Genomic DNA, 25,714 nt, shown 5'->3' on the forward strand with positions numbered 1-25,714 from the left:
AGTGGCATAAAAGGCTAAATATTTCAAAAAGCTAAAGTTGCACCAATACCAAAGGTCATGGCAGGATTGTCTTTTTGATTTATGTTGAAATAGTTTGAAAACTGCAGGACAAGAATCACTCTGAAAAACATATGCAAGAAAAATGGATCACAATAGTGTGAATGCTTCATAAACATTCACACAAGAGATTATAGAGCAGGGAAAAATCTGACTAAGGGTCCAGATTACGTCTTTAATAATTTAAACACATAAATGCAGACAAACTTCTTGATGAAGATTTCAAAGTGGCTTTTAACGAGCGCTGTTATCGTGCAGGCTGCTGTTCCAGGACAGGATGGATGTCTGGGAAGAAACTGAGGCCAAGATTAAGTCTGATGCTGCTGTGGGCACTTCTCCCAACAAGGTGAGTGATTGTTTGTGTTTATTGTTGCCAGGTAACAGTGCGTGTTTGAGCTCAGCCACATGTCTGTTTCAGGAAGTTGCATCTATCTTGAAAGAACTTCGAAGTGTTCAGAAACAGCTTGAGGGTGAGACTCATTTTAAGCACTTTATTTTGTTTTAGGTTTTACGCAAAAATTAAAAAGTAAAGTTTGTTTTTCCTTTATCTTTAGTCGTTAATGCTGTCCTGGAACCCAGTGGTACGCTGGAAGCCACGAGGGCTTCCTCCTCCTCCTCGTCGTCTGAAGCTCGCTCCTCCAGAGCGCCTTTGTCTCGAGACTGGAGGACGGTCCATTCTGTTTCCAAGCGTGGCGGCGGGCCGAGGCCCAGCGGGAGCGTCAGGAGAGCTGCCGTGACTCCAGACGACCTCAGAGAGGGATATGTAGTCTGAGGTCTGACTCGTACGCCGATACAGACTACAACCTGGGCTGAACCTGCGCTGCGGCGCCACACAACCAGCTGGTAGACGTCTGAGCAAGTGAAACTAGATGGAAGGGGAAGTAAAACTTGAGTTATAAAGCTGAAACCTTTGTTGCATTCAAACGAACACGCTACACTGCGGACACTCATAGTGGTGTTCTTGAGTCAGTAGGAGACACTTTTAAAGCACAACTAATGAGTGGCATGCCTGTCAGGTGATGATTTAAGGAAGTGCCATGACATTTCAGTAAATCTCATCTTTAACAGGCCACCATGTTATTACTTGATTCTCTCTTTTACAGATTGTTTTTGATATTTGCCAATCATATGACCCTTATGTTTGATTTTTATATAAAGAGTTTGGTGTAATTATGTAATTTGAGAAGTATCCTGAGCATAATTATCTCAGGGAAATCTTTGATATTGTGTGTTTAATGTCAAATCTGCTGTTTGTGTACTTGTATCAGTAATTTCGAGGCATTTCTTTACATATTTTTCCATGTTTTGTGCCATGTTTTTGCAGACAGAAGAATATGAAATTATTTATTAGTGGGGTTTTGTTTATCCCGATAGACGGAGCAGACTTTTCTTTGTGGGGAGACTTGGTATCTTCTTGTGCCAGACCAGTGAATGTTGCATTACACATTTAGGAGTGTTTTGGCTTTGGGAATATTTCCCTACACGGGAGAAAATTTGCAATCTGAACCAGAGGAGGAGCTCATTCAGTCACCAAACTTTTGAGCATTGCTGAATTTTAACAGTATATTTGTGTCAAAAACAGTAGAGGCATTGAAGCTTTTTGGCTAAAATTGATTGTAAAAGGTCGTGATGTACAGGCCAGAAGTTATGAGAATAATGTGGTCAGTCTGAAACCCTTTTTTCTTGAGACACAAGACAAAATAAATTATTTTAAAGTTTGTTCAAAAATAAACATAAGTTCTCTATATCTTCACCAAATTACCTCAGTCGTGTCTTTTGCACTAATGTAAATCAACATTCTTCCTCCCCTGTAAGTGACTAATCAACTTTTTCTGGTGAAGTCAAAGTCAATCTGAGTTTCGTCCCAAAACGAATTGTACGTGAGGTTGAGAAGAACCTCGAGTGTCGTACGGCTGTGTGGGCCGAAGCTTCTTGCAGCCGAGTAAAGTGTTTGTTTACAAGCTGAATGTCCTTCCCATCATGCTGCTGCTTCTCTGTGGAAAACTGTTTCCATCAGAGTTACAATCAGAAAGTGAATCTTATGTGTCAAATTTGTGCCTTTCTGTAAAATATTAAGTTTCTGTTTCTCCATTTCCCCCCTTCTTACACGATTGGGTATTAAATAACTGGTATTTTTCTTTTATTTTTAATGTGTGGCGAATTAGGTTTTTCTTTTCTCGAATAAACGCGATCAACAAACGTGGCCTCTTGTGACCCCCTTTAATGCAGATGCTGCACCACACTTTGCAATTCCTGAGCAAATGCATGTCTGTAAAGCTGAAATGAAAGTAAAAAGAGGAACTGTGCCGAGATATATTAAACTGCAGAGATCAGTTTCAGCTGAAAGCCAGAGAGGAAGAAACACCTTCAAGGTGAAGAGGAGCCGCTTTCTGTAAGTTCATTCTTTTATTCCCACGTTTTATGAGCTGAATGTCTCAAAAGTCACACGTTTTCTGGTTTTGATCTTCAAAAAGCCAGCTGTGATTGAGAAGGGAAGATGACCTCGACGTACAGCAGCCTTCATGACAACTACGTTTCAAACAAAGGGGTAGGACACCACTAACTGCCTGAGCTCATCTTTCTGCTTGGTTGGCTTGTACCATTCGTTCATGTTCTCTGTTAGAGGAGGACCAGCTGTGTGACGTTGGCTGTGGTTTTGGGCTGTTTGACTGTTCTGGGCATTGTTCTTGCCATTGTTGTGCTGGAGAGACCCCCAACAACAGAAGGTCATGAAACTCAAGACTTTGAAGACAACTTCACTCAGTGCCAGTAAGAATCCCATCAAACACTCGTAACGCCCGGCTGTTGCATTAAAAACTCAGAATCATGGTCTTTTACATACTTTATCTTCTAGTATGTCCCTAGTGGAGAGCATTCCAGTGTATTTAAAGTATAAAGACAACGTAACATTTGGGATCCCACTGGAGCAAGTCTGGAACGATCTGATCTCTGCTGCAACAAAGCAAGTGGACGTGGTCTCGTTTTACTGGACACTAACAGGAGAGGACATCAATATCAACACTTCCTCTGATGTTTTAGTGAGTCATCATGTTAAATGATGTTTAAATAATGAAAACTTCAGCCAAATCTTTGTTGGTTTTGAGTATTTGTAATGTCCTCTGCAGGGAAAAGAGATCCTGAAGAGACTCGAGGAGCTGCCCAGCAGGAACGTATCCGTCCGACTTGTGAGCAGCGTTCCTTCAGTCAGAACAAACTCCACTGATTTAAAGATCTTAAAACAAAAAGGTTTGGAAGTTCTTCCTGTTCATGTGTGTTATGTCTACCATGCAGTGTTGTATAAAATGCCTCAAAGTGATACTTCAGTGAAAGTACAAGTATCTTACCACAAGATTGCTTTGTTTGTTAGTCTCCTTTAAAATTATTATTTGAGAAAAAGTCTTAAAGTATCTGACATTGAATGTACTTAAGTATAAAAAGTAAACTTCTCATATTAAATATACTTAAAAGTAAGAAGTAGAATTTCCCAAACATTTATTGGGTGCAATATCCAATGACAAAAACTTGGAAAGTTTGAACTGAACAATGAAAGATTGCTCTTTAAAAAGTCTGACTCTAATGAAGTATATTCATTCAACCTTTATTAATCTTTATTAACAAAGCTGTTGGAAAACTCACATTGTTGTTTAGTTGGTTTGTTGTTTAGTTGGTTTGTTTACTGAGCTCGCTTCTGTTTGGTTATGGCTTGTTTCTTTCTGAACTTGGCGCTATATAAATAAACTGAATTTAATTGAATGCAATAGTCTCTATGCTCTTGAATGCACCGTGACTGTTCCAAAGCTAGTGAACACACCGCTCTGTGTAAAGTGCAGAGCTCAGTTGGAGGTTTATTTTTTATTTTTTTATTCTCTCCTGACACGGACGGAGCCTTGTTGTTCAAGCTTGTTTGTTCATTACTGGTTTACTGCTGTGTGTAAATACCAGAAGAAACACAGCAAACAAATCACCCCAAACTGGAAATCTGTCTCCATGTTCTTTAATGGGAAGACTGGTGGCTCAACAACTTCATACTTTGCTGCTCTAACCAGTTAATGTCCTGGAGAACACTAAACCTCTCCTTTGTAGCAGCTACCGTCGTTTTCACAACCATCAGGAATTTACAGTGACTCCACTGTGAGTCAACAAAGACCTGATGTAACGATTGATATCTGCATGTGCATCTAGCTTCTTCACAGCAGGCACCGCAGTTTTCACACAAGCAGCGGGGGAGGGACTGGGTTTGTGAAGTCACAAACTGGGTGAACAACCAAGCATTGCCCAATCAGATTTCTTCTAATTTTATATTGTAGGAACAAGTAACTAAGATGGTTAAGGGAAATGTATCAGAGTAAAAGTACACATTTTATTGTATTTAATGTAGTGGAGCAAAAGTGAAAGTCACTAGAAATGTAAATAACAAAGTAAAGTAAAGACGTCACAGTTCTACTCAAGTACAGTAACAAGTATTTCTACTTTGTTACATTACAACGCTGCTGCTAACGAGGTTAAGTCAGGTCCTCCAGACTGGATCTACCTGGATTATATATAGAGCATGCATCAGGACTTTGTGCGTGTTATGGTTTGTCTGCAGGAGTTCAGGTGAGGAAGGTGAACTTTGGCCGCCTGACTAATGGTGTCCTCCACAGCAAGTTCTGGATTGTCGACAGAAAACACGTGTTCATCGGAAGTGCCAACATGGACTGGAGGGCTCTTACACAAGTAAAATCCTTTATAATCACACCATTAGTCATTATTGTTTTGCCTCGGTGCATGCACATCTATTTTGTTGGCAAAATGAACCACTGGACAAGTCGTTCTCTTTTGTCTACAGGTGAAGGAACTTGGAGTGGTAGTCTATAACTGCTCCAGACTGGCAAATGATCTCCATAAGGTCTTCCAGTCCTACTGGGTAATGGGTCACTCCAACAGCTCCCTGCCTCACCCCTGGCCTGCGAAGTTTGACACTGACATCAACAAACAGCACCCCCTGCTGGTGGAAGAGGATCAAACCACCAGCAGCCTCTACATGGCTGTGAGCTTTACTTCCTTTAGTTCAGGGTGCTTTCATTCCCATGACCAAAGAGTTGTTGTTGCTGAGAGTTTCTGATCCTGAAGTGAAAGTGTTCTGGTTTCATTCACCTTAACCACGAAGCAGAGTCAAATGTGCTTTTTGTTTTCCGACGTGTTCCTTCTCAGGGCTCTCCACCATCGTTCTGCCCTCAATCGAGGACTCAGGACCTGGAGGCGATTCTCTCCTCCATCTCAGAGGCTGATGAGTTTATAGACATTGCCGTCATGGAGTATTTTCCCGCCACGTGCTTTGAAAAGCCTCGCAAGTGAGCCTAAAAATAACTCAAAGCAACTGTTGTCTATTTGCCGTTTTGTTTGATGTCCTCACGCTGGAGTGCTTACAGATACTGGCCGATCATAGACGATGCACTCAGGACGTCTGCTTTTGAAAGAAAGGTTAAGATCAGGATGCTAATCAGCTGTGGGCAGAGCTCAGACCCAGCCATGCTGCCTTTTCTCCAATCTCTGGCTTCAATGAATTACCCTGAACATCATATAAGCATCCAAATTGTAAGACTTGAAAAAAAATGCTGATTTACTGTTAAATAAAACTTTCTTACAATTCATTTCCCTTTTTTATTGTAGAAACTGTACATTATCCCAGTGGGAAATCAGACTGAAGTTCCATTTACCCGAATCAATCATAATAAATATATGGTGACTGACAAAACTGCATACATCGGTGAGTTAAACTGGTGGTTCCCAACCCTGGTCCTTGAGGAACACCGTCCTGCATGTTTTAGTTGTTTTTCTGCTCCAAGACACCTGACTGAGTGGTTTAATTACTTCCATTAGTTCGGCAGAAGCCTGTTAATCACCCTTTTATTCAAATGGGGTGTTGGAGCAGGGAAACGACTAAAACATGCAATATGGTGTTCCTCAGGAAGCAGGCTGATTTAAACTAATGTGACTTTATTGTTCATACAGGGTTTGTAAGTAAGCTAAGTTAATCACTGACCACATAACTGTTTTGCAACCCAGGTACGTCCAACTGGGCAGGAGACTACTTTTTGACCACAGCTGGCGTGAGTCTGGTGGTTTCACAGCCCACTTCTCACTCTACATGGAACACCAAGACCCTGCGAAGCCAGCTGAAGGAAACATTTAACAGAGACTGGCACTCAGAATACACTGTGCACCTGAACGAAACCCGACCCAACCCAGATTGTGCACTATTAAGATGACTTGAGCTCTTGTAAAAGTGTTTTTATATAATGTATTTATTCTTCACAGTTGTGTTAAAGTGCATGCTTTTATGTGACTGTCAGGATTAGCAGTTGGTGTTTTTTTTATTATTATTAATAATGCTTTAGATAAAAGCTTTATACATTTCTAATGACAAAGATTTTCTGTGTTAGCAATATTTTTCAAGACATGATGGTTTCTCAGTATTAGCGTTATGTAAATATATAATGTGTCTTGTTACCTGGTAAGATCTCTGGAGGAAAAAAAGATGGAGCTTCATGTGAGACTGAGCTCTAAGTGCAGCAGTAATTGTTATAATTCAGAAAATGTTGAGATTTGATCCTGGTGCTTCATTAGTGAAGATGGATGGTGTAGGGGGGAAAAAAAACCATCCCAAAAGAGCTTAATTAGGCCTGCATGACTTTTTTTTTAGATTGTAGCCTTTGTGAATAGCCACATATTGTTTTATTTTAGCACTGACTTCAAACAGAAATTCTTTATGTACTCCATTCTCTTTTAATGTTGACTTTATTCTCTGAATAAAAACGCAAAATAAAGCCTCGTTTCATTTTCAAGGTTGAAGCCTGGGACAGTATCAGATTCTTATTCTATTAATATTTTTATTATGGCTTAAAGAGCAAAGTGCCCTCAGCAAACCATGTATGAGATAAATTAATAATGCTTCTCTTTTAAAATATTTTTTTATGTCTTTGACAATATTAAGGTTTCTTTGTTATTCGCACCACATGCGGTACATGTGGTGGAACAAAATTGTGTACATAATATAGCATCAAAATAAACATTTTGATTTAAAAAAAAATAACTGCCCGCTGGATTTACATTACAATTTTTGGGGAAACAAACAATATGGGTGTAGCTCTCTTTAAAAGTAGGAACTGCCAGCCTTAATACTCTGAAATATGATGTAGATTTCATAGTGAAAAAAACTTGTATGTAGTTCCCCTCCCTGCCGGCAGGTAGCAGTAAAAAAAACCTTGTATGTAGTTCCCCTCCCTGCCGGCAGGTGGCAGTGTGATAACGCGCGACCTGTCCGTCAAAGCGCAGGGCGGAGCTCCAGCTTGTTGTACGTGTGCTTCTCTGCAGTGAGTTGAAGCTACAGCAGCAGTGTGTATAGATAGAAACCATGGTGTTGCTCGAAAATGATTCGGTATGTATATAACATTTTACACTTGAACACTTTAAAAATCGGTTATAATTAGTAGGAATTATCACATAACATTAAAGGTTGTTTACGTCTTCCGTTTATAGTGTTGACGCCAGATATGCTACCAATAATAGCTAGCATGCTAACGATTGATTTACCGGTGTAAGCTAATTCTGGTTAGTAGTTCATCGAGTCAGATTTACTTCTCTAGCACAGTACAAACCTTTAGCTAAGGCTTTAAAAAATGTTTTCTCATAATCACTAAAAAATTAAACCGTCTATCAGCAAATAGAAAGGGAGGTTTACTCTCAACTAAACATGAGTTTTTGTTCCTTTTTTGGTTTATTGTACAAATCATCCAAGCTGCAAAGTGTTGATTTGGAAACAAACACTCGGTTAAATTATTTAACATAGTTCCTCATGGTTTGTTTTTGTCCTAAAGCTTTTGTAGGCATGTGTGTAGTTTTTAAACCATATGTTTAAATTTGATCGTATTTGCTCGCCAGTACACGTCTGTGTTAAAAGGTCACATTTTACAAAATATAATTCAGGGGATGATTTAAAGTATATCTTTTCCTATATATAACTGCTTTTTAAATTGTTAGGTTTCAGCATTGCTAAAGTTCTGTTTCACTTTAAAAATGACCTCGTGTTTTAACTTGAACAGGCTGTAATCAGGATTTATAGAAGACAAAATTATTTGTGATGAGAACAAACATTTAATTAGGATTTACTCAATTTAAACAGTGTTCCCCATGTAAAACAAAGTTATCAGCCGATGTGTGCTTTCATTATTTAAAATAGCCAGCTTTTAAGTCTTAAAAATATTTATCTGTTGGCCATTAAAGCAGTAACATTTACCCGTCCTCTCTCCTTGTTCAGTTTCTCACAGAGCTCACTCGACTCTTCCAGAGGTGCAGAACATCAGGCAGTGTTGTCATCACGCTAAAGAAGTGTAAGTAATGGAGTGTGACTTGAATCACAAAGCAGAGCTGCCTTATTGTCTCTGATTTCTGAGTTGTAATATGACTTTTTTTTCCCACCAATTTTCCAGATGATGGTAGAACAAAACCAGTACCGAGGAAGGGCCACTCGGAGTCATTTGAACCGGCTGATAACAAATGTCTCGTCAGAGCTTCTGATGGCAAGAAGAAAATTAGCACAGTGGTAAGCCTGTTGATGTGCAATTATTTCATGTTCATGTTTTTACACAAAGCCAAATGATATGTTCTTGTCATTTCAGGTCAGCACCAAAGAAGTAATCAAGTTTCAAATGGTATGTTCAGATAATTTGTATTTTGTCATTATGTACAGCTACAGTTTGTTGTCTTGTCCACAACATTTCATTTCTTATCTTTAGTAAGTTAACAGTTTATAACAGATTATTTTTTGTCTTTGCAGGCGTATTCCAACCTCCTTAGAGCTCACATCGACGGCCTTAAGAAAAAGGATAAGAAAAGCAAAAGCAAGAAAACCAAAGCCACGCAGTGAGCTATAGACTCTTTAAGGTAACCATGGAGGCAGTCCAGTACAATGTGAGGGGACGGACGAGGGCAGCTTCTGACCCACAGCTCTCCTCTCGTTCATCAGAAGCCTCAGGGTCGTCCACCTGGTGACTGTGTTCATATTGTTTGCATGGTGACGTTTCATCCCTGGCTGCCCAGAGCCATCAGGTGGTCAGGAGCAGACAACATGAAGATATTTTTTGTTTTTTGTACAGTATAAAGCAAGCCTACTTTATTTTGTCGCCAAAATTTATGTTCAGAATGGCTGAGCTGCGTCTGGAGCCAAATCGAAGGAGTCCAGTGAAAACCAAACTTTTATTTTACTTGTTCGTCTGGTTGGCATATTAAAAAAAGATATTGGATTTTTGGAGGATTTATTCACTGTTAATCCCTGTATCTGATTTTGAATAGGGTAAAATACATTTTCTTTTTTCTTTATTTTATCTTTGCAGTATAGTGATGAACAGTTTTTTTTATTTACATGCCCAGACTAAGATGTCTTAAACACCAACTGGACAAATGAAGTTTTGTGGTTAATTTTTACATTTCCTTTTCTATAAAATGTGACTCTTGCTTAAAAATGTTAACAGTTGGAGACGTGCTCAAAGGAATGTCTTGAGTTCTGAATACAGAAAAAAAAGAAAATTACTCTAATAAGTCCCAGTCAGTGTATCATTCCTTTGTGCTCCTGAGCCCTGGCAGCATTGGACTGCAGCAGAATTAAGGTTCAGAAATAAATTGCTTTGTTCAAACCCACTGCTTGATTCTGGTCTGTTCGAACAAAAATGGTGAACAGGAACAAAGACATGATGTATACATGCACACGTTTCAGTCTGTGGTGGTTTAGAGATGGATGAGCTCATAGCGCTGTGTTTCTCTTGTCTAGTCTGTCCTTTGGAGACACGGCGAGGTTTCGCTGCCGGGCGCTCTCCTCCTGGTATCCCTGTGTCATCAGGCTGGTTACGTACTGGAACATGGTCTGGATCAGATAAATGAACACCGGATGTGAGTCAGAGCTCTCATCGGAGGAAATAAACTATAATTCAAGCATAAAAAACTGAATATCTTGTTCCTATTGAAAAGAAGAAAGCTGCTTTTGTTAAATGTGTTTTTGCTGGTGCCACTAGAGGGCAGTAGATCCAATTAGGATTAAAAGAAGGCTGCTAATTTCAAAGAATGACAGTTTCTATTCATGTTTGAACAAAAGGACCTGAAAAAGCATCTGTCACCTGAGCGTTAGTGGGATTTAAACTCGGATCTTGTTCAAGGTGCTCCTGCACAGTTCAGAGGTGGAAGTCAAGTCGACCTCATGAGATGTGTGCATCACTGAGACGTGAGGGGAGCACCCGTGGGATTTTCTTTAAACGTTGAAGGGAATAAACTGAACAAATGAATCTGACTCTTCACACAAGAAAGTTTAACCTTCACTTTCTTGGATTCTGCAAAGCTTGGAGACACTAGTTTCTGAATGGAGCCATAAATCTAATGGTAACCGTTTTTATCTAATTTGATGCTGTTTCATTAAATTATAATCCAGGTTCAGTGCAAAATGTAAAATAAAGATGGAGTCGACTTCTCCGCACTCTCCCGTAGATCAGAATTTCTATTAACCATTGAATCAATACAGGATTTACTCCGTTTTATAACATTTCTTCAAGAATTACATTTAAATAAATACGTGTATGGAAACAAATTTAAACCTGACAAAGATCCCATAATTCCTAATAACAAACAACTTCAAAATAATTGGTTTTAAAAGTAATGAGCATTTTGCAGAACAATCAAAGTGACGACAGGTGCACCTCAAAAACTGAATATCACGAAAAAGTTCAATTGTGTTTGTCATTTACAAATGACGTGAAAATTGACTTTAATTTGAAAAGACGTTGGACCACTGAGAGACAGTCCAGCTCTTTGTCTCCTCAGCAGGTAAGACACTTCTGACATCGTCTCTGGTTCAGGAGTGGCTGGACTTGAAGAACGTAGCTCATGTCTAGGAGTTCATCAGCTGGTCAGGGTGCGACACCAGGAGTTTACAGTATTGAACGTATTCACAATATTCTGAGATACTGAATTTTTATTTACTTTTTAAATTATTTGTAAGTTATAATCATCAAAATTACAAGAAATAAAGGCTTGAAATATTCCACTCTGTGTGTAATGACTGAATATGTAATGTATGAGTTTCACTTTCTGAAATGACAAAAAAGAACTTTTCATGATGTTCTAATTTTTCGAGATGCATTTGTGAGTTTGTTCATAATTTGAGCAACTAGTAACTTACAAACACGTATTAATATTAAAATCAAGATATACACAAACAATACGTCATTTAAGATATTTGTCATTAATTGGAGAGTTTAGGTTTTTGAAAATAGACAAATGGTTTAGATGTGTTAACCTTTCACTCATCACTTTTTATGCTTTTAACGTCTCTGATCAAAATTTTAATGATAAAACATTGTGATGTTCAGAGACAGTACGAGTCGTTCCCTTTAGACAAATTAAATTGAGCTATTTACCACATTTCCACCACTCTACTGCCTATTTTTGTGCATGTTGTTTAAAATTTCACTTTTTAAAAAAATAATAACCTTTTATTTTGAAATATTTCACCCTTTCATCTGAGTTTGAGCCTGAATAAATGTCTAACCGTGTGCAGATGTACCTTCCATGCCTCCTCCAGCTCAGCGGTCCACCTCTCCTTCAGGATGGGCTGCACAGCACAGATAAACTCTGCTCCCACGTACTGGAAAATAATCAAACTGAGTCATTTGGGTTGGTGAATAATCTATTTCTTAATAAATAAACTACATGTGGGTTTTTTTTTTTCTGGTTATCAGCCCTGTCGGGCTCTTACATTGTAGTATTTAGGTGAGGCCTTGTAATGATAATGGCTCTTTCCCAGCTCCACGGCCAGAGCTTCCAGTCTGTCCGGCTGATCCAGTCTGGCCACACTTTTCTCAATAAACGACATCACCCTGAAGGACGGGAGACCAACTCAGGATCAGTTTATTCAGATGGACTGATCCATCAGAAAACAGAACAAGAATAGTGGTTTTACTTTGAAAGGGCCTGATAATGCACGATGACAACAAGCAAACAAACAAAAAGTAACGATTTAAATTCAGTGAGCTCGTTGACCAGCTGACACTGATAGATGGATAAAGGCTCGATGTGCAGAAAAACATCAGCTCGTTCTTCCTGCAGCCGAGTGGTGTGCAACATTCAGCTTATAAAACGTTTTAATCTGCCACTTACGTCTTTTGAATCAATAATCATGAGGAGGTTTAATTTTCTACAGTCATTAAACGCAAGAAAAACTAATTTACTGTCACCTGCAAGACATGTGATTTTAATTTCAACGTGCACAAACAACAGAGATGGACGAAGATGTCTCCTGTGTCCAAAGTCTGTTCCTCTCAGATTATTGACCCCAAACAAAAACACACAAAAGAACTTAAAGAAACACGTTTTACTTCCATCTGTGTTAGCCTTTCCCACAGAGGATGCTGCTCCTGAACTGGATGAAACGTCTCGTTTGTTCAGGATTTTCATCCCTCTCTTGCTGACATCACTGCGTCGCACAATCCATCGTCTTGTTGTCCGTTGTTTGGCTCAACTTAAACAAGCTGCTATTGTACATTTTTCCTCCATCTTTTGATCAAAATGTTGAAAAATCCAAGCAGAATCTCTGAGCTCTTAACGGAGATACAGTACAAACTTTTTTAAACAACATAAAGGTTTTATTTGAAATATTTATGGCAAACTTTGGCCAAAATATCACAGAAAAAAAACTTAAAAGTCTCATTTTCAATACTAATACTATCAGGTTATGTTTAAAGTTGTGCAGCAGCAAGCACACATGCATGATGGACACTGATTATACCATTTAAACCACATTAGTATTTAAAAATATAAAGTTTTGATCAAAATTTTTTTTACTAACAATTTAGCGCACAAATTGTTACTTGAACAAATTCAAAATGGCTTCCACAGCTAATTAACCATAGTAAACACATAAAAATCTCTATAACTAAGACAATTTGACAGACACTGAGCTGAAACTTGTGGTAGTAGCTGAGAGTCATCCCTAGCACATGCTCCGAGTGTTTTCAAAAATATAAATATTTATTACACATTTAATTTTTTGTTTGAATTTTGGAGTTGGTATTGAGGGCATGTGGGCACCTAACTGTACAGAAAGATGTGAAAAGAGAAAACTTTCTAAAACGTCCTTTTGAAAGAGACGAGAAGTAAATTAGAGCCAAAAATCAAATAAAAAATAGGAAAATGGGAAATAATTAAATGTTTGCTGAGTAAAATGGAGTGCTATTTAGTGCAAACTGATCAAATAAATCCCTTTTTCGGTTGCAAAAAAAGACAAAAACCACTAAAGCACTGAGGCAGTGCATGAATTGTCCCTTCTGGGCTGCTGTAGTGCAACGTCTCAAAATGAGGACAAGGGAAAAAATGTCTTCCTTTGAAGGAATAACTTTTTTTTTTAATCCTCATTTTCCTGCTGTACTACAATAATGAACATATAAAAGTTACATATCTTTGTTTTCAGGATGTAACTTTGCTAATTTTTGGTATAAATTATATATTTTTTTGTCACAGAGTTATAAATCATCCAGTCATGCTCTTAAAACAGACCTGTTTATAACAAGTGTCAGCTGAATGACTTAACTGGATGTCAGTAAGCGTTTGTTCTCAGTGAGACAGCCCGTCTCAGCTGTGCTGTCATTAACTGCATCATTCATCCATTCATCCTTTCATCCATTCATCCTGGTTGTTGTGGTGCATCATCTGTGACTGACCGCAGGCCATGGGCCCTGAGCTCCCGGTTCGTCCTCAGCCTCTCCAGGTCCTCCACATCTCGGAACAGGAAGAAGACGTCCTTGCACTCGGGATGGGTCTCAAACAACCTGTTACCAAGACAACAGCAGCATCAGCAGCCATCGTGAGCCTCTGAGAGTCTCTTCTGCAGCAGCCCATCACAATCAAAACAAACCCCCCAACCAATGACCCCGGGAGCTTTAGGATTAGCATGTTAGCATGTAGTCCCACCGCGCTGATCCTGATGCTGCTGAGGACGAAAACAAATTTATTCTCATCAGAATTAGGATTCATTGCTTCACTGTCCAGACATTTGTTTCCTCTGTTCGTCACTTTTGATTGATTTCCAGCTGTAGCTGTGCAGAACGTCAGAGATTAGAGATGGACTCTGAAAACATGAAATCTGATCTAACAAAGTCATATTCTTAAATCTTAATTAGGCTGTGTCCCTGCTCCTTTAACCATGCCTCACATTATTGAATGTAAGATTTGTTTGAATTATTTCACCTCATGTATTGGTTCAAAACACGCACACCACCGGTGTCCGTCGTTGCTGGCTCTTACCCTGCGTGTGACCTCATTTAATCAACGCCAGCAGAAAATTGCTTGTTTTCTTCAAGCTGCTATCTTTATGTCTTTCATTTAACCTGCGCCGAACGAAACCTCCAGCCCAGCGTAATCTTGTTTTCTTCTCCCTAAACATTAATAATTTGTTTAAGGTCGGCTTTTCTGCGTGCAAATCTCATTTCCTGACTCCGGATTTCTAAAAGCTCGGTCCCAATCCTCAGCGTTTTAATGTCTTTTTCCAGAAACAGACTGAAAGATGAGCTGCAAATAAACAGCTGCCATTTCAAAACTTTGAGCTGAATCTTGTAATTTCTTGAACTGTGAGTGACAGAAGACATTGCGGGTCCTTCATGCAAACTTTTATGCTTCTTCAGTGCTTTATGTAGGGGATATAATAAGTTAAAAACACCTGTCACTTCCTGTTTTAAAAATAAAATTCAGTAGTCCCTCGTTTATTGCGGGGAATCCGTACCATGAAGCCCCGCGATAAGTGAAAAACCACAAAGTAGGAATAGTAGTAAATAGTAGTTCATATATAATATATATATATATATATATATATATATATATATATATATATATATACCATATTTTCTGTCGTAAACGTTGCTCCGCCCTATAAGTCGCATCAGTCCAATTATGTCTAATAAAGTGAAAGAATCCATAAATACGTCCCTTTGCCTTACACGTTGCATCTATAAGGCATCACGTTTGTCATGCATCACCGCTGACAACCCAGAAATGTGGGCCGGTGTTGTGCCAAAAAACGATAAATGGTGGCTGCGGGAGCGTGCAGACAGGGAGGAAAAAAGAAAGGAGGAACGCTGTGCATTTCTTCAAAATTTAACAAGATAAGCACCTAAAACAATTATTTGCGTCCTTGAAATTATAGTAAAGGTGTGTCTCAGTTGAACTTTTACTTAAAAAATGCACTTTAATGGTCAAATTAGCTGCATTTCGCCAGGGCAGCGCAGCGAAAAGAAGCTGATTTGACGGTTGCTCCAGGCGAGCTGGATAAAGGTGGCAGTGTATGGCAAGTGGATTGTGTCATTAATAGCTGGTGAAGATTCCAAGTCATCCAGGACATGGTCAATTCAAAAAAGTTCAGGACAAAAACAATAAAGTATAAATAATGTATAATAAACAAAGTCCAGTTGTTTTTGTCTTGAACTTTTTTGAATTTGTCATTATAGCCACTTTTACTTATTACATGACACAACGGCATGCCTCACTGCTACTACTACTCTGCTGCCATCAAGTGGCTGAAAATGGTACTGTTCAATATTTTCTGTCAGAATTAATGAAAACGATCATATCTTAGCCAAAAATTGGTTTATAAATATAGGAAAAAAAATCCATAAATACGTTGCTTCAACCTATAAGTCACAGGGCATGCAAATTATGCAAAAAACTGACTTATAGGGCAAAAAAATATGGTATATATAAAGGCGTTTTAAACCCTTCCCACACTCTTGTAATATTCTAAACAATGTTTCTAAACTCTAAACGCTCTAAAACAACATAGCATGTCATGACCTCAGCTATCTGCCACCTGCCAGTGCTTTTGGCCACGCCCACTTCTCTGCTGCAGAGCGGAGATATGACACGCTGCAGGTGGAAGCTTCTCCTGCAGCTGTGGGCTGCACACAGGTGCAGCAGGTGCTAAATAATTTAAAATAATTTATTTTAAATTTAAAAAATCCATGCCGATCATGCGGCTCATTCATCAATCAGCCAATTGTGTCTTACTTTGAAAAACTACGATAGAGCGATTCCGCCAAAAACGAACCGTGATGTAGTGAGGGACTACCGTAACAGAGGTCTGTGGAAGTCTTGCTGTGTGATCTGAGAGGATCAGAGAGAAAAGTGGAAGTCCGGCAGCAATGAGAGAGACACAGTGAAAGGAGACAAAAATTCTTACGTCATGAAATACCACAAAGTTGTGGGAGTGAGAAGAGTTTGCAAAAGTTTTTAAATTTTTAGACAATTCATAAAATGTTCCATCTTTGACATGTAAATTCCAATTTCTGCGACTTGTTTCAACTTTAAATGGTGTGTCTACGATGAAGTACGTCCTGGCTATAGAGCTCCAAAGAGGGTTGAGTTTTCTCATTAGATTTATTCCATTATTCTCCGTTCATTTTTATTTGAGCAGTTATATGTCTGTGGGAAAGTCTCCATGAATAAATGCATCAAATTTCCCCAACAACTGCTCCTGGACTGACACATCTGGAGGTTCTGGGGTGGGTTTTTTTTTTTAATAACAGAGAGGGAATGATGGCTCCTTTGAAGAAAAACACCAAACTCGTGCAGCTCTGAGTCCCTGATGGCATGCAGCGATCTATGGAAATACTAAATATTGATGCAGTCCTCTGATTGAAGAGAACAATAAGCATCTTTTACATTTATACTTCATGAAAAGCTTAATACAATAACTGTTTTATCTCTAATTGCTTTGCATTACTTTAGTATGTATCACAATGTAAACGATATATATATATATATGTATATATATAGCAAATGGGCCAATTTTTGAATTCAAGATGGATTAAATTACATAAACTGAACATAAAATGATCTGTTTTTTGCATGAGGTAAGTGTTTTTGCTGTGGAAGTGAATTTATTTGCCCCCACAGCCGTTCTTTACGGACTAAAAATAATAAAACCGTCTGGTTTCCGTGCAGCATGCAGAGCGCTCCTTATATTGTTTGTTCCTCTTGTGGACATGAGTGCTCTCAGAACATATGCAGACCATGCTGCACCCCCTCAAATAGCTGAAGTGGAATTTTAATTGGACTCCGCACAGAGGTTGCATTCAGTCTAATGATGGATTATCCAGAATCATTCTCTCCTTTTCAGTCTGAATATGTTTAAGAGTTGTCAGGTCAAAATGAAGGTGCTGATAAACTCAAGCTCCCAAAAGGTCACCTTGAACTGTCCCACATGTTTGAAGCTGTTTACTCCAGTAGTTTTCCAAATATATGGATGTGCAGTTCTGAACTGTGGGTACGCATCAAATGTAAACAAAGCACTTGACTGATTTGTCACCTATACCTGGCAACAAGCTAGTTTTATTTATGTGAAAGGTTCTAAAACTTGGTTTTGCACTGGTCTGGAGTGACGCCATCATGTTTTCCAGTTAAATAAAAGTGGAATCATCAAGCTTCACAATGATGCCAAATATTATACGAAGGGATTTCCCGGTGCTCCAATTGCCGGCAGAGACTGTCAATTTCAAAGAAGATTAGAAAAGTTACAAGACGATGGATAATCTCTGAAGACGTGTCTGTTAGAAAACTATTTAAAGATAGATTAGGAAGGTTATATTCTAATTTATTTAGATGTTGACTTTACAGAAACCTTTTTATGCAAATATTTATGACAAAAAAATTTTTTTTTTACTTATTTTGCACTGCAGCCGGTGCTCATTCTGATTCAGTTAGTAAAAACGGATGCTGGAATCAGACAAAGAAACTGGACGAAGACGTTTAAATAAAATAAATTGCAAAAAAGAAAGAACGAGTGACGCATATGAAAAGATTAAATATCAGGGATCAAGCAGGGAGTTGGAGCGCCAGAAAGGCCAAGCTCAGCATCCAAACACGCAGCTTTTATAAAACTTCTAGACGATGGCAACAAATTTCAGTCTGAAATGTCAGAAGAGAGGCACTCCATCACCAAACAAATGGGTGAATTTAGATAGTTTTAAAAACCTACCCGCACAGTTTACTTAATAGATCTGAGCATACATATGTAACGGTTTGTAATTTCTCCATTCCAAACAGCTCCTCCAGAGACGTTGCCATTGCTGGCCTGCTGTCAGTCACTTCGGCTGTTTCTGCAGGTAAACAAACCCACGTCATGGCAGCCGTACACAGATTTTATTTCTAACTTTATGAATTGTTTTTTTTGACCGGTTTTCACATCATTGCAGAAATTGGAGGAAATCGTAACAAATTGATGTTTTACTTGGATACACTTTAAGGTCAAGCAGGTCTTTCACTGACATACAAACTGCATGAATTATCTTAACAGAGACGAACACTTTGTCACGTTTTTCCTTTGTTTGCTTCATAAACTGAGCATTAAAGATGTTTTCCTGAGTGCCGGTTATCATCTTAACTGATAAAAATGAGTTTCCTGATGGCTGAGTCCTCTAATTGTATAATGACAGGACAGAGCAGGAGCTCAGTGTGTAATGATGTTAGGATGTGATGCAGGGTGAGGAGAGGGGGAGGAGGGAGAGGAAGAGGGGGTCTGCTCCCAGCCATCAGAGGAAAAGAGGCTGTGGGTCAGCAGACCCCTGAAGTCAGCAGGTCCACCCTGACTGTCTGGAAGGGCTCTCATAAAATCTATTAAATAAGAAGCATCCAGTTTTATTTTATCGATCTAATCCATACACTGTAAAAAAAAACCTGTAGTTTTTACAGGAAAACTCTGGCAGCTGTGGTTACCAGAGTTTTCCTGTAAAAATTACGGGTGCTAAGTAATTAAATCTACCGAGAAAATATGTAAATTAACTTACAGTGATTGAAATCACTGTTAATTAACATTATTAGTCTGTTAAGTCAACACAAATTAAATGTTAATTTTGCATAGTTGTGTTCTACATAAGACAACCCTTTCCTGTATTTCTTACCTCTATTAAATGTTTTTAGTACATCAATAACAGGCAAAATTAACTGGGAAATATCAAACAAAAAACTAATTTAAACTGTTAAAACCACAGTAAAATTTTGTATGTAAAATAAAAAGATATTTTGTGTATTTTGTTCATCGTTAATAATCAAATTATACGGTAAGAGTTACTTTTTAAACCCACTAATTGACTACCAGTACTACTACTGTCATTACAAAACATGCAAAATGTAACATCATGGAATGAGAGGTACGGTACATATCACTTTAAAAAATTTATTGTCACCATTTGTAAACAATTCAGCGTCAATATATTCTGTGACTCGGATTTAATCCACAATCAAAAACTGCAGAAGATTAGCCTCTTTTAGTCAGGACAGTTTTCAATTAACAAAATTTTCCAAGTGCCAGGCTGAAAAGAAATTAAATGTAAAAGTTTACATTTTTAGCAGTTGTCTTCAAAAAATGTGGAAATGTGGAAGTTTAGGCAAAAATGTGCAGTACGTCAACAGTCCACAAAGCAAAAACTTGTAGTACCTTTTCTCCAACAGAACAGTCCAAAAACAAAACCTTGCAGTGTTCTACAATGAACAGTCCACAGAGCAGAAACTTCAAATAATTTTTCCTACTAACAGTCCACAAAACAAAAACTTGCAGTACCTCTTCATTGAACAGTTAAGAGTCCACAGAGAGAGTCCTTATTTAGGTGTCACACCACTCGTGATCGGTGATTTCCTGTATCAGGGTGAGGACTCGGGGGTTCAGGTTGAGACGACGCTTTGAGTTTTTGTTCTCCACTTTGGTTCCCTTTTCTGGATTTATCCGAAAAAAACACCTGTTAAAAGAAAAGACGACCATTATAATTATTTTGAAGTTTCAGTAAAGTAAAATACATACTGTTTTATAGTATTACAAATTGAAAGCAAGCCATATTTATTTACCTTTGAAGAAATTCCAGAGTTGAAGCCAGCTCAGACGGATAATGGATGTTGAAACAGTAATAGCTCCCGAACATCAGGCACAACGCAGAAATGAAGGAGGGGATGTTTGTGTTGGTAAGGGTCCGGTCCAGACTCAGCATGTACCTTGTTGAGGAATAGCATGACTGTCCTATAAAAAAAAAAAAAAAAATCATTGAGCAGGGTATATATTATTAGGTCCTATACTCACATGATAAAATCCATTAGTAGTACAACGTAATAAATTAGATATGAAGCAGACTTACCACAGACAATGATGGCTGGCGTTACAGCCACTTGCTCCAGTTGCACATCTTCTGCCAGACTTGTTTCATCTACATAGAAGAACATGGACTCCTCCTTCTCATCAAAGTAGTTGAGGAGAAGCAGGACCATCTCTTTCACATCCTCTGAGCAGCCACTCTGCTGTCTCCGCAGCCTCTGAAGTCTTGCATAAGTCTGAAGGAACTTCTTATTCTTCTTGACACAAACAGTGGTCAGGTAGTTGAGGAGCCTTTTTCCCTTCAGATCCAAGTTGCGTATGAAGGTGTCCTTGAGGTTGATCCCAGTGAGTTCCTTGAAGTGGATCGACATGCCAATTTCATCAAACAAAAATGGCCACTCCTCTCTGAGGCACTTGATACTTTTACCCTGGTTGACATGTTGGCGCTGCGTGTAAAAGGTGGACTGCATAAAGCATTTCACCTCCTCTGGATTGGCATCAGACTGTTGAAACATCACCTTGAGTTTTTCCATCTTTTGCTGCTGGCTTTCTTGAGTTTCTTCACGAGGCAGGAATTGTACATTCCACTTAATGCATCCATAAGTGTCCTGCATTGCTGCTCTCTCTTCTAATGGGATCTCATCTGTGTCATCTGAATTACTCTGTTTTCTTTTTCTCATTTTGGGTGTTGAAGTGCGCCGCACATTTTCAATTCTGTTTTGCAACTGTTTGACAAGGGAATGGTAGCCTGTGCCTACAATGTCTCCATCTATAACATCTTGCAAAGATTTTGGATACTTGGCCACCATTTTCTTTGCGACATCAGTTGAATGCTTTTTACCTACGAGAGGGCATTTTTCCATCATCTCAGTCACAACAAGCCGGACCATCTGTCTCCTGAGTTTTGGGCCTGGTCTTTTCCCCCTCTCCAAAGATTGCATCAGTTCTTCTTGAAATTTAGTCCATGGAATTTCAAAATTGTCCTCCCAGTGTGAGTCAAGCTGTGGGCTGCTGGATGAGGTAGATGCTGAACTTTGGGGTGAAACTGAGAGCAATGACAGCGATTGGGCAGGTGAAGCTTCAACAGACGAAAGAGAGCTGTTTTCAGGGGTCTGGTCTGTAAATTACAGAAGACAAAGAAAAGGTTTACAATGTACAATATAAGAAGATGTCTATGCCTGTTTAGAACATGGTGCATGGGATGCAAAGTGTAAAATAATATGTTTAAACATTTCACTAACACATTTTTCATTACTTAGATCACATTCTGAGTGTTAAAAATTTCTACTAACATTTTATTGTTATTTAACTCACTGCAATATGTTACATTTAAATTTTAAGAAATACATGTAAATATTAATGTCGTCATCATTTTGAGACATTAGCAACTGCTAGCCTTCCAATGCAGCTAAAGCTTCTGTACAAGACATTGTCTCAGAACGATGATGTCATATCATGAGTCCAGCACCAACAGCAAAAGCTGCTTTCCTTTCCAAAATACCTAAATGTGAAATTCAACATTTAACTTTCACAATAAGATTTACACAATTCAATTTAGAATTAGTTATTTTTTTTAAACATTTAAATTAGCTATGTCAGAACAGTGAGCTAAATAACAGTTAAACGTTAGTAGAAAATTTGTAACACCCAGAATGTGAGCTCAATAATAGAAAAATATTAGTGAGAAGTTTTAACTTTTGTGTACACTGACCTGCCCTCTCCAATATGGTCATTTAAGTGAGACACTAGCTCTTTCACCGTGAGAAAATGGCGGGCACATAATGCAACCGCGCATTTTAAATCGGCAACAATGGCTGTAGCTTGTGGCGCAGGTGCATTATGTACACGATAAAAATGGCCCTTGAAAGCAGAGTAAGATGTAAATGTTTGACTACAGTTAGCGCCAACACACTTGAAAAAACAACGAGGCTCATTCCTATGCACTTTGCAATGTAGCACATACCCTCTTAATGTGTCCAGTTTCTTTGTGCAAAAGACGCAGGAGATCATTTTTAGAAAATTTGGTGTGTGACTTTTAGTTAAACTAAACTATCACACATTGGTGTAGCAGTCTTAAAAGCTAACGGCACTAGCTTACAACAACATGCGCTTACACTAGCTTACAACAACAGTTCAGCAGACATTTCCGGTAGGAAAAAAGTAAATGTAAAGCTTACCGTGGAAATGTTATTTTCTCTGAATGAACAGCCAAAGACTCAAAAACAAGGTGTAAAAAGTGTCGATAAAACTTGTGAAACAGTTAGAAAATGTCTTCTCCGCTCCTCCACAGACGGCAACTCTGGCTCGTTATGACGTCAGCTGCGGCAGTGAACTTGAGGCTCGTGTTCCTCCGCCCTCAGTGGATCATCCAATAAAAACGAGCGTCAGTTGCGCACTTTCAAATTCAAATTTATATTACTCCTTAAATGTAAAGTTTTAAAATGAAACGAAGATCAATCTTTTTACCATATTCACTTAGTAGTCCCGAGGTCACATGACTTACAACACGTAACATTTTTTTCTAGCTTCAAAAAGTATACAAATCACTAAATATCTGACCCGCATCTGCACACAATATTAAAGTGTAAAATGAAATTTTTATCACGATCAAAGGTAAAACGGAGTACTAGCTGAAGTGGTGTTGCCATGGAAACATGTAAAAAAAAAACTCGCTATTTTCAGCAGGACGATGAACAATATTCATAAACTGTGGATGAACATCAAATATAGATTAGTTTTAGTCAGTCTAAAAATTGTTTAGACCCATGTTAAAACTATATTTATTTTGGCTTGGATTGATACGTTTTTGTAGTCACAGAATAATATCACTGCAGTAACAATTTAAAGTTCTTAAATGCATTTTAACAGGTTGGCCTTGAAAACAGTTTCAATAAATACCTCCACTAAATCAAACAAAAATATTTATAGATTTATGGTCGTGTATCTCAATATAAATAAAATTCAAGCTATTGAAATTATCAAACAGGACTAACTTTTCCTTCCGGTCACAGATCCCTTCAAAATAAGAAATATTAGATCTCATTATAATTTTCTCATATCACAAAGTTCAAAATTATCGTAGTTGAAAGCTTTCAGCATGAGTCGAACTCAGGTCTCGTGTTCTAGGCAAACTTATTTTTGTCATTATTATTTCATCAATCATGTTAAAAGTACAGCATAAAGTTGTAAAGTGATTTACCTTTGTATTTTGTATTTTCAAAAACAACTGATAAAAACTTTAGTTTTTCCAGCATTTAAATGTCATTTTAACAAAATTGCTTTGTTATGGTCATTACAATATTTTTTTGTGTTTTTTACCACCATTTGTAGTTTTAACAAATACATTTGATTATTTGCACATGTTTTTGTTGTACAAACAACATAAAAAGATTGTTTGACAGTTCACAAAGGTTAACTGTGAATTAAACAAAACATTTATGCTTTCTGATTTACAGTATTTTTATGTTGTGATTTTACATAGTTTCTACGTAAATTCTACTGACATTTCTTACAGTGTAACTTTAGTGCAACATCCCCAACACATCTTGTTTGAAATTTATAAGAAGTTGCAGGTTTTAAAGGCTTTTAATCGGATCTTATCAAAAAAATTAAACTTGTTTCTCATTTGTTGCCACAATGAGTTTACCTGCAACCAGGAAGAGAAAAAAAAACCTTACCTGACAAACATGATAATCCCAACTTTGGCGATATCATCCCGGATAACTTTCCAGGAGTCTCTAATCATCTGGATGTGCTCCTGGCTGGGATGCGCAGCAGCATCCGCTCCTTCCTTCTGTGCAAACTCACATTTTGTGGCCAGACCTGAAACTGCGCAGCCCATTCTTCATCTAAAACCAAAAAAAAAAAAAAAAAAGACTGCTTTGATCTAAATAAAAAAAACAAGACAAGAGAAAAACAAGGTGAGCTCTTTGGGCTTTGAGGAAATGAGCGGCCGCCGGCGGGGCAGCTGCTTCGAGCGTCTCGGTTTCTCTCTCCTTCCTATGGCGCAAAATCACGGATCTGAGAAGTCTGTGAATTTAACAGAGGCTCGGAAATAAAACGAAGACCGCGAAGATGGCTGCAGAAGTCACGAGCAACTGGGGCTTTTAATTTGAAGTCGTCCTGCTCGTTTCCGGTGCTGATCCATGTGATGGACGCAGCTTTTCAAATTAAAAAGGGTAAAACTTTCAAAGTGTCCAATAATAATAATAATAATCATTAAATTCCTTAAAGGAATGCATTTCACTCACCTCTTTTTAATTCAGAGATTTAAACTAAGATCCTTTTATGATAAAGTCTGAGAATTTCACTAAAATCTGTTCTGCTTATGAGATATTTTGCTAACAAACAATAAGGTTAATGCCAAGGTTTTAGGCAAAGTAGAGCTCAGTGTGTGTTGGAGATTACTCTCAGCTACCACACAAAGCTTTAGCTCAGTTTCTGTCAAATTGTCATCTTGAACTGAATTGATTCATTTATTAATTTCTATAATTTTATTAAAATCCAATCAATGGTTCATGAGAAATTATGCTAACAGACAGGCAGGGGTAATGCCAATACTGAAGGCAAAGTCTTAAAAAACAGCTCTCTTGCTTTCAGAACATGAGTATCACTCTCAGCTATAATCAGTGTTGTATAAAATACCTCAGATACTTCAGTACTTACAAGTATCTTACCATAAATTACTTTGTTAGTCACCTTTAAAATTATTACTCGAGTAAAAGTCGTAAAGTATCTGACATTGAATGTACTTAAGTATAAAAAGTAAATTTCTCATAGAAAACGTACTTTAAGAGTAAGTAAAAGTAAATGGTTAGAATTTCTAAAACAATATTTATTGGGTGCAATATCCAAAGACAAAAAATTGGAAAGTTTGAACTGAACAATGAAAGATTGCTCTTTAAAAAGTTTGATTCTAATGAAGTATATTCATTCAACCTTTATTAATATTAACAAAGCTGTTAGAAAGTCCACATTGTTGTGCAGTTGGTTTACTGAGCTCAGTTCTGTTTGGTTATGGCTTGTTTATTTCTGAACTTGGTGAGAATCTATCTATCTATCTACTTTTGTAAGAATCGATCTATCGATCGATCGATATGAATGTAATAGTTGAATGCACCGTGGCTGTTCCTGAGCTTGTGAACGCACCGCTCTGTGTAAAGTGCAGAGCTCAGTTGGAGGTTTTTTTTTTTCCATTCTCTCCTGACACGGACACAGCCTTGTTGTTCAAGCTTGTTTGTTCATTACTGGTTTACTGCTGTGTGTAAATACTAGAAGAAACACAGCAAATAAATCACCCTAAACTGGATATCTGTCTGTGTTCTTTAATAGGAAGACAGGGGGCCCGAAAAGTTCATTGTCATGATTGGGTGGTGGTTGAGACCCAAATGCAAGCAGGACTCCAACGGTGTCACAAAAACGTGTTTAATTTACAAAACGGCAATAACAAACATAAAGTGCTGACAGGGCAGCGATACTACTCACAACTCGAGGGAATACTCAGGAAAC

At 38.1% G+C, this 25,714-nt stretch overlaps 4 protein-coding genes across 4 annotated transcripts in view; 3 read left to right on the forward strand and 1 right to left on the reverse strand.

Moving 5' to 3' along the window:
• The window catches only part of cep170ba (centrosomal protein 170Ba), a 21,885-nt gene extending 20,956 nt beyond the window's left edge, over positions 1-929 (forward strand). Inside the window, exons 17-19 of the mRNA XM_037695145.1 lie at positions 316-403; positions 476-527; positions 612-929. Coding sequence (XP_037551073.1) covers positions 316-403; positions 476-527; positions 612-829 — 358 coding nt within the window. The 3' untranslated portion in view covers positions 830-929. The remainder of the gene's footprint in view (positions 1-315; positions 404-475; positions 528-611) is intronic.
• A 1,571-nt stretch (positions 930-2,500) lies between these two features.
• LOC119427122 (5'-3' exonuclease PLD4) lies at positions 2,501-6,308 on the forward strand. Its single transcript, XM_037694701.1, has 10 exons — positions 2,501-2,605; positions 2,681-2,826; positions 2,912-3,095; positions 3,183-3,303; positions 4,646-4,773; positions 4,886-5,086; positions 5,251-5,390; positions 5,469-5,634; positions 5,710-5,806; positions 6,106-6,308. Exons 1-10 carry the CDS (start codon positions 2,555-2,557, stop codon positions 6,306-6,308), a joined length of 1,437 nt encoding a protein of 478 aa, XP_037550629.1. The 5' UTR covers positions 2,501-2,554.
• A 1,072-nt stretch (positions 6,309-7,380) lies between these two features.
• Positions 7,381-9,197, forward strand: srp14 (signal recognition particle 14). Its single transcript, XM_037695185.1, has 5 exons — positions 7,381-7,477; positions 8,357-8,429; positions 8,529-8,641; positions 8,718-8,750; positions 8,876-9,197. The coding sequence occupies exons 1-5, from the start codon at positions 7,454-7,456 to the stop codon at positions 8,963-8,965; spliced, it is 333 nt and encodes a 110-aa protein (XP_037551113.1). The 5' UTR covers positions 7,381-7,453; the 3' UTR covers positions 8,966-9,197.
• Positions 9,198-9,709: 512 nt separating this feature from the next.
• Positions 9,710-24,047, reverse strand: xgb (x globin). The gene is made up of 5 exons (XM_037695184.1): positions 23,884-24,047; positions 13,800-13,907; positions 11,840-11,960; positions 11,648-11,728; positions 9,710-9,958 (listed from the first exon to the last, which is right to left on the reverse strand). The coding sequence occupies exons 1-5, from the start codon at positions 24,045-24,047 to the stop codon at positions 9,839-9,841; spliced, it is 594 nt and encodes a 197-aa protein (XP_037551112.1). The 3' UTR covers positions 9,710-9,838.
• Between the last annotated feature and the right edge of the window lie 1,667 nt (positions 24,048-25,714).

This window comes from Nematolebias whitei, chromosome 21 (assembly GCF_014905685.2).
Source record: "Nematolebias whitei isolate Nwh7 chromosome 21, NemWhi1, whole genome shotgun sequence".
Classification (NCBI taxonomy): domain Eukaryota; kingdom Metazoa; phylum Chordata; class Actinopteri; order Cyprinodontiformes; family Rivulidae; genus Nematolebias; species Nematolebias whitei.